The sequence below is a fragment of the Tupaia chinensis genome, unplaced genomic scaffold (genome assembly GCF_000334495.1).
Source record: "Tupaia chinensis unplaced genomic scaffold, TupChi_1.0 Scaffold000221_1, whole genome shotgun sequence".
In the NCBI taxonomy this organism is placed as follows: Eukaryota; Metazoa; Chordata; class Mammalia; order Scandentia; family Tupaiidae; genus Tupaia; species Tupaia belangeri.
Window position 1 is genome coordinate 1719223 of NW_006159696.1, and position 11242 is coordinate 1730464.

Sequence of the window (11242 nt, forward strand, 5' to 3'; positions counted from 1 at the left end):
CACCGGGGGGGGCGTGTCGGCGCCCGGGGCCGGCCAGTAACCCACACAGCGTCGGCCGTCACGGCTGCAGGCTCCGCGGAGACCCCAGGCAGCCACCTCTGGCCTGCCGAGTGCTCGCTCCTGAGCGGGTCTCTGAGCACATGTGAGGGGTCACTCTCTAGCCAGGGAAAAGAGGCCAGGGCGTCCGCGCGAAGCTCGTTAAGCCAGGGGCCAGGAGAGCAGGCAAGGCACAGGTGGTGTCTGGAGGTCAGGCGTTTTCCACACCACGCCCCGGCGAGCTGCTGAGCTGCGTGTGCTGGGCTCGATGGGACCACAGCAAGTGGGCCAGAGCCAGCAGGATGCAGGGACACTGACAGACCCAGGGCATACTGCCGAGGACACCCCAACAGTTAGCCAGACACAGGGACACTGACACCCCTGAACTGCACTGCAGAGGACACCCCGACAGTCAGGCTGTGGGTTCAGTAGGCTGCTGGAACTGCCGTCAGGAAAGGCCACCCTCAGCATGCACGAGTTGGGGAAATGCCAGCCAGGACGCTGGGCCGGGGAGAACGGCTAGGAGCCAGGACGCTGGCTGGCAGACAGCAGGCCGCCTGCACGTGTCACAGGGGAGTAGCCATGAGACGCCTTCCTAGCGGGAGTCGGGGGAGCACGCAGTACCAGGGCAGTGCTCCTCAGTGGGGTGGTCGGCTACACCGGGCAGGGGTCGTTTCTCCTCCAGCCACACAGACGGACCCCAGGGAGAGCGTGCCCCACGGGCCATGCTGGCAGCCGTGAGCACGATAGGGACACACGTGGGCTGATGTCCGCTTGAGGAGAGACTATTTCTCACCTGCTCAGGGCACGTATGATGTAGACAGAACGTGAGGGCACACGTAATGCAGACAGACAGGCGTGGCGCTGTGCAATGGCCGCCTTGCTGGCAACATGTGTGCACCGTGCTCTCACACGAACGCGCACATGCATGCACCCTGTTTTACATGCCTGCCCTCCCGTGTGACTGAGACACGCGGTCCCGCCCACGGCAGAGGCCCCTGGTCTGCCCTCACATTGCAGTCCTCCCCCACCAGCCACTCGTGTGGGTCTACAGCGTGTGTGGATGCTGGCTGTTGGGATCAGAAAGAAGTTTTTGTGCGGAGGAGACAGTGCCCAGGGGGAAACTTGCACCAACTGAAGAAGCGGCACCCGTCACTCTTCTTCCACTGAATGCCGTCAACTCGAAGTCGCCACGCCTGCACGTGATGTCCGGCCCCATGGCAGCTGCACCGTGGCACACGAGCTGCGGAGTAAGCTACCCACAGTCCCCGCGCTCAGGCTTCTTTCTGTGTTATATTACTTATTCTTTCTTCTTTAAGTTCTATTTTCTTTTTTTAATTTGCTAGAGGTCACGTGCTTGCCGGGGGCGGGGAGGGGCAGGATGGTCCCCCGCCCCCAAGGGATGGTCATGCTGCAATCCCTTTTCCATTTCTCCTTCCTTTTGAGATTCTGGGCACAAATGCACACGTGTCTGGCATGTTGTTCAAGATGCTTGGTCTAGCACTCAAACTGAGCAGTCAGGCACGTGGGACCCAGTCACCTTAACCACAGTGCATTGGCTGGCCCGGTTTAAGCTCGTTCGAATGTTGTTTTGCTTTTGCGTTTTGGTGTTTTTTGCTATCGGCAGCTGAAAACCTAATTGATAGGAAGAGATACAATCTATCCTAGATCCCTTCTGTTTTCCTTTCCCTAACTAACCAAACTCTGATTCTGTTTGGAAGGGGAGCAGATGGTGCAGCCCTAGGCCATGGGGGCAGATTAAGCTGACTGACAATCCTGCAACCCTTTTCCAGAAGCCCCTGCAATTAGGAGCCATCGATGGTCTCAGTTCAGCTAGCAAGACTCAGGGTAACTCTGCTGGCCGGGGTGGCTGCTGGGGACACTCTGGCTTCTGGATGTCCAGTCCAGTCCAGGCCGGCGCTGGCCTTTTCCTTCCTCAAATGCAGTCATTCCGTAACCATGAGGGACATCCAAGAAAATGGCAGTCAAGCTGGAACTCCTCAGCCACTGACCGGCACCAGCACACACCTACCTCCTCTGCGAGAAACCAACCTCGGGCTGGCCCCGTGGCCCGCGGGAATGCACCCTCGTGGTGCTGGACCCCACATGGTGGCCACAGTCAGAGTCCCTGGTCCAGTTAGCCTGAAACGCACAGGGGCTGGGGACTGAGAGGGACCAGGGTGTGACCACATCCCACAGGGCCTGGCCCAGCTCTCTCACACTTTCTACCATGAACAAAGAACTTAAAAAAAAAAAAAGATTTCTCTAAGTTACTGTTAGTTGGTTAATCAGTTTACTAAATCCATTTCCAGAATTTGCGGCCAAGTTAAGGGGAAAAAGGAAGAAATATTTATGATACATTAGTATCAGATGACTCAATCTTCTATTTAAACCCAAGTTAACTTTATTTTAAAGCACTGTACTTTTACTTTATTATAAAGCACTTAAATCTACAAAATAACATTCAGAAAGTTCCTACTTAAATCTAGGCTAAGTGTTACTATTTCTATTTCTACAAGAAAGCCAAGGTACAAAGACATTTACTTTCCTGAGTAATTCAACTCAGGATAAGGTTAGAGCTAAACCCAACGGTTATTTCCACCAACGCCACTCTCCAATTCTCAGGGATCTCTGAGAAATAACACCTTTTCTACACTGCTTTTAGTAATCTCTTCAAAAGCAAATATTTTTGTGCTATTATTTGAAGTAATTATCAAAATAATATTTTTGAAAGGACGTGAAAAAAATTTGTTTTTATTTTTTTTTAATCTGAGAAATGGAATTCTTACTAAGATTGTTTTTTTTGCTTACACCTGGTAACTAATTACCAGTTTGTTTTTCTACAGTAATAGAAGTTTACTACAGAATAACCTGAACTGGGTGAGAGACGAGAATTTTGTATTATGTTGCCTGTAAGAGATCTAAACAGATGTTTTAAAAATTCTATATCAAATGAAGATTTCCTGGGAAAGCAAATATAAATGCTACTATTAATTTAACTCCTCGTCTTCAAAACTACGATAGCTTTGGCTTATGCTGATCAACTAGGCATACAACAGATTTAAGACATAGATGTTGTATTAAATAATTCGGTGTTTCATAAATAAAACTCGACAATGAAAATGTCCAGGAAGGTCTACCTGAAATCCCTCTGTAAAACAGTATTATTGCTTCTGTTTAAATTACCACCCCACTGGACTCCCACGTAGTTGACTGCGATTTCGGTCCTGGAATAGGCTGGACCAGGTGGGTTAAAACTCTCACCAGGTATGTGTGCATGTGTGCCCAAAATCTCAAAAGGAGAAGGGACTGCGGCGTGGCCACCCCTCACCGGGGGTGACTTCTCGCTTTGTGTCTGTCTGTCCACCCTAATTGGGGCTGGCCAGCAGCCCGGTGGTCAAGGTAGTCAGACCACGCGTGATCAACCACCGTCTGAGTCCCGGCCCCGGCGGTGTGAAGCACACCCGGGCGTGTGCGCCCCAAATGCCAGCAGGATGGGGAAAAGCAAGAGAAGGAACCGTGGCACGGCCACCCCACCCTCACAGGCCCCCCTCAGTTCTCTGCTGAGTCTAAGTGCCCTCTGGCAATTACGAAAAATATTAGGCAGACCCAGTGGCCTGCTGGGTGAGAGCCAGATCCCACATGACTGAAATCACGGTTCAAATCTCAGTCCTGGGAGCTTAAAAAACACACCGGCTACACGTGCATGTGCCCAGAATCCCAAAAGAATAGAGATACAGAAACGGAAAAGGGGCTGTGGCCATGACCCACTGGGACAGAGGGTGCTTGCTCCCCCTCCCTCATCTCTGACAAGTGCACGTACTCTCTGGCATTTATTTAAAACAAAAAAAATCCTAATTAAACCATGTAAGAAAAAACTCTCTCCCGCTCTCTCTTTTTTTGACTTCTGCTATAAGGTGCATGTGCTCACTAGAGAGAGATGAGGGGAGATCCCTCCTCAGGGGGACAGCCTCAGCCCAATCGCCTCTCCGTTCTTCTCTCGGGATTCTGGGCACACACACGGCCGCGCCTGGTGTGTTTCTCAAGCTGCAGGAGCCCATTCTTGAACCGCACAGCTGGCCGTGTGGGAGCCAGCAGCCTTAATTTCCACACCTGCTGGAAAGAGTCTTGTGTGAACTCAGTCCGTCTGATCCTGAGTCACCACACTGACCTCTGGGATGAGCGTTCCACACTGGGGGAGAGCATGAGATTGTAACACAGAATAAATACTGCAGGGCAGAGGCACTGGGGCCACAGGGACGAGAGCCACTGATCGTTCCTGAGCCCTTCAAGGACAACACCTATTCCTTACCATGTTCCAACAGGGACAGGAGTCTGAAAGCTTGGCCTTGAGCACCCGGCACGGCTCCAAGGCACTAGGTTGGGTCCTTTATCCATTTTATCTCATTTAACACTCACAGGTCTTGCCTCTACGGCAAATGTGTGTTACAGCTGATAAAACAGCTGAGATTTAAAAACACGTGAAATGTTTCTCTTACAGTCAAGCTCCCCAATCTGCCTGGCATGGCTCTGTTCTCTGCCCCTTTACTGAAAAGCTGTGCTGGGTGCTGGGCCTAACTGCTCAAAGGGATGGGAGCTGGAAGAAGGGATGGCAGAACGGGTGTTCTTATACACAGAAAGAAACTATTAAAATTACACTGACTTGGGCCCAGCAGTTAGTGTAATGGCTATGTCGCTGGACTCCCACGTAGTCAACTGCGGTTTGAGCTCCCGACCCGGTGGCTTAAATTCATGCAGGGCGCGTGTGCGTGCGTGCCCAAGATCCAAAGAGGTGAAGGGATTGCGGCGTGGCCATCCCCCCGGGGAGTGATTTCTCACTTTCTGTCTCTCTGACTCTTTCTGGCAAGCACATACACCCTATAGCAAAAACCTCTACAATAAAAAACAAAGAAACAAAAAAAACATTGACTTGGCCCAACAAGTGGCACAGTGGTTGGGCGCTGGACTCCCCTATGGCCAACCATGGTTTGAGTCCTGGCCTGAGGGCCTGAAAGTCATGTTGGACGCATTTGGATGTGCCCAAAAATCTTGGGAGGAGAATGGAGAAGGGACTGCAGTGTGGCCAGCCCCCCAGGGGTAATTTCTCATTTTCTCTCTCTCTAGCTCTCTCTGTGTCTCCGGCAAGGATATGTAGCCTATAGAAAAAATCTATCTAAAAATAAATGAACAGCATCAACTGACCTTGAGCATGAGAAATGATGAACAGCAAGGCTCCCAATAACCTGGTGTAAATACACAGCTGAGTCATTGTTCGGTCCTCGCGCTCTGCCGTCACCTCCGGCGGGTCCTGTTAGCGGCCGTAAGGACGAGCTTTCCTTACACCGGCCGCGCGGGCTCGGCAGTGACTCCGACCCCCTCTGCGTCCTCCAGATCCCTGTGGCAAAACATTCAACGGCAATAACGTAAATGACTGAGTTTCGGAAAGTTTCCCCAAAACGAAGAGAAAACTGATGCCCATGCACGCATTTAAACAACGAAAGATATCTTTAAAGATTCAAGTTATCCTGTTTAAAGAAAGGAGGGGCTTCAACTCCAAAGCCGACAGCGAGTCAGGGCAGCTCGGGGGTGGGGGGCAGAGCCAGGCCTGGGCCTGGCCGGTGGCTTGCTGCTGCCAGGGGGGCGCTAAGGCACTCACTACTACCGAGGAGATTCCGAAACACGCAGGACGAAATGGAAAAGGTCTCATTTAGCACACAAGCTGTGTATCAATGTTCCGATGAAAACATCTTGAATCTTTCCAAATGAGCCAAGAACATAGGTGTTAAAGCAAACTAACAGAAATGCTTTTTTAAAACATTTGCTAGTGAGCATGTGTGTGAGAGTGCACACGCACATGCACACGTGTGAGAGAAAACACCCCCGCGATCCCACCTCCTCCATTCTCCTCTCAGGACTATGCCTGGAGTGATTTTCAAGCTGCTAGGTCCTGGACCCATACCACAAGGCTGGCCATGTGGGATCCAGCCGCCTTAACCTCCATGCCACCGGCTGGCCCAGAAATATGCCTTAAATAAACTTACATCTCTAAAATATTGTTTATCTGACTTAATTAGGATGAAATTAAGCTTTTTTTAGGAAGAGGTTTTCACTACAGGGCGCGTGCGCTCGCCAGACAGAGTGAGACAGAGAGACAGAAAGCGAGAAATCACCCCCCAGGGGAGATGGCCACACCACAATCCCTTCTCCTCTCGGGATCTTGGGCACACACGCACACGCACACGCGCCCGGCGTGAGTTCTAAGCCAGCGGGTCTGGGATGCGAACCGTGGTCAACTACATGGGAGTCCAGCGACATAGCCATTACGCTAACTACTGGTTCCAAAATTGAGCTTTTAACAAGGATGACATGAAATATAACCTCTCCAGTGAGGTTTGGAGATTATGATATATAGAGAGAAAGCTTAAAGCCTCGAAGTAAAATGGTAACTGGTGGGGGGAGGGGCTCAGGGAAAAAAGTTCTACAGACACAGACCGGGAAGCCACCGTGTAGGGTAATAGCCCTGACTTGCCAGATATGTAGGGCGTCTATGCTTTGAGAACCCACATCAGAGGCTGTAAAGATGTATAATAATTAAACAAATGTAAAAATATATACACATAATAATGAAAAAGGTAACAAGAAAAAAGCTAGTCTGTCTCCAGATGAATGTATTTCTACTCTGCCACCCCATCCTGCCGCCTTAGGCAGTCTGAGTTTATTGATCTGACTAGAGCATAACTGAGTGAAAAGGTTCCTCCTTAAGCTCCATGCCACCGGCTGGCCCAGAAATATGCCTTAAATAAACTTACATCTCTAAAATATTGTTTATCTGACTTAATTAGGATGAAATTAAGCTTTTTTTAGGAAGAGGTTTTCACTACAGGGCGCGTGCGCTCGCCAGACAGAGTGAGACAGAGAGACAGAAAGCGAGAAATCACCCCCCAGGGGAGATGGCCACACCACAATCCCTTCTCCTCTCGGGATCTTGGGCACACACGCACACGCACACGCGCCCGGCGTGAGTTCTAAGCCAGCGGGTCTGGGATGCGAACCGTGGTCAACTACATGGGAGTCCAGCGACATAGCCATTACGCTAACTACTGGTTCCAAAATTGAGCTTTTAACAAGGATGACATGAAATATAACCTCTCCAGTGAGGTTTGGAGATTATGATATATAGAGAGAAAGCTTAAAGCCTCGAAGTAAAATGGTAACTGGTGGGGGGAGGGGCTCAGGGAAAAAAGTTCTACAGACACAGACCGGGAAGCCACCGTGTAGGGTAATAGCCCTGACTTGCCAGATATGTAGGGCGTCTATGCTTTGAGAACCCACATCAGAGGCTGTAAAGATGTATAATAATTAAACAAATGTAAAAATATATACACATAATAATGAAAAAGGTAACAAGAAAAAAGCTAGTCTGTCTCCAGATGAATGTATTTCTACTCTGCCACCCCATCCTGCCGCCTTAGGCAGTCTGAGTTTATTGATCTGACTAGAGCATAACTGAGTGAAAAGGTTTCGCTCAGTTACAGCACGATTACCCGGAATGATGTCTGCCGCAAAGAACCCGAGCGTCCGGTCTTTCCCCCTAAGAGCGCTGCCCTCCGTGAGGGCTCCAGAGGTTACTCAGCACCGAGGCGGTGAGGTGCACAGTGGGGTCACCAACACGTGTATGTCATAAGTGGCTCAGTTCTACGATCCTGGCCGTTTCTAACTTACCTACTACAAAATTAAACTGCTTCCCATAACAAAATACTGAGAGAAAAACTCAGTTTGTAATAGATCTTAAATCACTTCTTCTTCTTGAATGATTTACTGTAGTTCTAGGTTTTAAGTTCAAGAAACGTTCCTAGACTGTTTCCACGTGATCTCTCCCTTCATTTCTCCTCGCCCCCTAAGTGCCCCAATGGTTGGTCCAAGTTCCACTCTCAGCTGCCCCGCGTGCACCAGTGTCCACGATGGTTATGCTGTCCGGGTCCAGGTCCCACTCTCAGCTGCCCCGCCTGTACCGCTGTCCCCCCGGCACCGCTGTCCCCATCCAGGTCCCACTCTCAGCTGTCCTGCCCGCACCGCTGTCCCCGTCTAGGTCCCACTCTCAGCTGCCCGGCCCGCACCGCTGTCCCCATCCAGGTCCCACTCTCAGCTGTCCTGCCCGCACCGCTGTCCCCGTCTAGGTCCCACTCTCAGCTGCCTGGCCCGCACCGCTGGCCCCGTCTAGGTCCCACTCTCAGCTGTCCCGCCCACACCGCTGTCTCTGTCCAGGTCCCACTCTCAGCTGCCCTGCCCGCACCGCTGTCTCTGTCCAGGTCCCACTCAGCTGCCCCACCTGCACCGCTGTCCCCATCCAGGTCACACTCTCAGCTGCCCCACCAGCTCTGCTGTCCTGGGCAGGTGCATCGTCACCCCAGCCGGCAAGCAGAGGCACCTTCCGCCACCCTGGCTGGCATTCACCCACTCTCCACACTTTCGGTTTTATTTTCCGCTCAGTCACTGCTCACTAACAACATCTGTGAAGCACACTGTACGATGTCACAGGAACACAGCCGTGTGCCCATCCGCGTCCCTGTTTCCTCGTCACCTCATTTAAAGCTCACATGTGGCCTGTCTCACCAAGCGACAGCCCAGGCCTCCCAGGACGCGCACCCCAGGCCCTCTTGGAGGAAAGCTTGGTGCACGATCCCTTCCACGTAAACTGCACAACGTGCTACCTCCGGCCCAAGTCCAAATCCTGGCTCTGCCCCAAAGAGGAAAACCACGCTCTCCGGGGAGTTTCCTCTTCTTTAAAACCGAAATGTTCATCAGCCCATAGCTGCTCCGGGGATTCCATGAAACATGGCTGACACACACTCACCTCTACCCCTGGCCACACCACTGCGAGCGTGCTGCAGGTTCAGTACCACCTCACCCACCGTCACCGCCTCACTTTAACTTTATGGACGGGGAAAGGGAGCAGACTTTAAGGAGTTTAGCAGCGGTCACCCTGCTGGTCAGGGAAGTGGCAGGGAGGTCACAGGTCAAATCCTGGAGGGTGGTTCCCGAGCCCCGGCATGCCCCGCAGGACAGATTACGTGCATCACGTGTCAGCCAGCCTGGGGTAGTGTAGGTGCTCAATAGAATTTCCCTACTCACTGGGGCCAGCAGGTGGTTAAGGGATTGTATTCCCTCAGGGCTGATAATGGTTCGAGTCCCAGAACCAGTGGCTTGAAAATCATGCCAGGCCCGTGTGCGCGTGCCCACAAATCCTGAGAGCAGAATGGAGGAGAAGGAATTGCAATGTGGCCACCCCCCCGAGGGGCGACTTCTCATTTTCCCTCCCTCTCTCTCTCTCTCTCTGGAAAGCCAAGGTGCCCTCTGGCAAAAACCTGGAAAGGAATAAAGTTCTCTACGCTCATGCCATTTTTAAAAGTTTATTATTCTATGTGCTACAACACCTGCCGACCTGGCACAGGAAGTAACAGGCGCTATTCCACATGCAGGAAACATAAAAGTAACTGCCAAAGGGCATGTGCCCAGAGAGTGAGCGAGACAGAGCCCCCCATGCCGCACGGCCATGCCGCAGTCGTGTTGCTCCCTCCAGGACTTTGGGCATGGTTATGTGCATTGTTCCAGGTTTGTGTTCAGACCAGCAGGGTCGGGATTCAAACTGTAGTTGGTATGTGGGATCCGGCTCTATCAGTCGCTGGGCTACGGGCCAGCCCTGCGAGGACTTCTATAGGCTGAACCACGTGTGGTAACTTGCACAGAGAAGGGCGGACTCTGGGCTCAGGACTGTCAGGAGCACTGTCAGCACCAAGGTGACCACCGGGCCAGGAAGCCGCCGTGTCAGGCATGGCCACGAACACATTGCCATGGGAGCCGGGCCATTACATCAGAGGCCTCCCTGGCAGGAGCCGTGTTGGCGTGAGCATGCCAGCTGGGGCTGGGGTTGGGGGTGGGGCCGGGATGGACTGTGGCCTGAGGACCTGGGGACATGCCTGCCCCTCCTGCCCTGGCTCTCGGGTCGCTCTTGCCATGGAGGAAGTAAGCAGATGAAGGCTGAGGAACGTGGCCACGCCGAGATGGAACCGAGGGAGCAGGGACTCACTCGCCAGGCTGGGCAAGACAGGAACCACGTGAAAGCACCTTTGCTGGGGACACGGCCACACACCAGAAAGGAGGGCAGAGTAACCAGGTCTCCCGGGTCCTTCCAAGCACACCGTCCTGTGTAGGGTTCCTGTGCCTAATGCTAACTTTGCTCCTGAGCAGCCACCGGTGCCCCACTGCATGCACCTTCTAGACAAGGCACCGAACACACAGTGACGGCAGCGGCCGACAATGGAGGTGTTCGGACTTCCAACAGAGAGCTCGGATTCATACCATGACTTGTGGAAAGCAGGAGGGGACGGGCTGCCTGCCTTCTGGCACCAGGGTGTGAACGCTGTGACTCTGGAGAAGGTGCTTCCACCACGCACCTGCACTCCCTTCGCCACAGAGCGGTCAGGACACCGCGACCCCGTGGGCCTAGTGCTCGCAGCCCTGTGCTCAACACCCAGTAACAGATGTCACCTGCTGAAACCGTCAACACGGGAGGTCACTTTCCCGTCACCTGTCCCACCGTGATCCACTCACACACAATCACCACGCAGAAAACAGCAACCTCACTGCTCGACCGTTCTTGAAGCTGGGTATTTCGTTATTCTACCATGAAGTACCTATTTTGAAATTCCTGGAATTATTAAGCAGATTTTTTAAAAACTAAATTTAGAACATCCAGCCTTCAAATGTCAGGAGTACAGGGAGCGGCAGGCACCTGACTGCCCGTGGTCAACCCCGTTAACCGAGGCTGGCGTTTCAAAGCTATCCGAGTGGCCGGACAGGAGTTTTAGTATGCTGCCTTTCCTTCACTCCGTACACAGTGCAGCTGCTTCTTCAGGAAAATAACACTGAGACAGAATTTACTCAACAAAATGTAAATACTTTCTTTATAAATAAAACATTTTGAAGCTTTGTAATCAGCCAAGAAGCTGAGCCAACAGTTCTATGAGAAGAGGTTAAAGACTGAAATGCAACAGGAAAAGGCTGAAATCAGCTGAAAACCAGCCCAGGGGCACCTTCCTGTTCCCTGAAGCCCCCCTCGGGTCTTCCTTTCCAGCAGGGTGGGGGTTCCGCCGGCTGGCCAGCAGCCAGCCCCGCCAAGTACAGCACAAACCCCCTCACCGGACCC

At 52.2% G+C, this 11242-nt stretch overlaps 1 protein-coding gene across 1 annotated transcript in view; it reads right to left on the minus strand.

The window, feature by feature from the left end:
- The window catches only part of BMPR1A (bone morphogenetic protein receptor type 1A), a 55091-nt gene that overhangs the window by 24112 nt on the left and 19737 nt on the right, over positions 1 to 11242 (minus strand). The window contains exon 3 of the mRNA XM_006147755.3: positions 5239 to 5431. Coding sequence (XP_006147817.1) covers positions 5239 to 5305 — 67 coding nt within the window. The 5' untranslated portion in view covers positions 5306 to 5431. The remainder of the gene's footprint in view (positions 1 to 5238; positions 5432 to 11242) is intronic.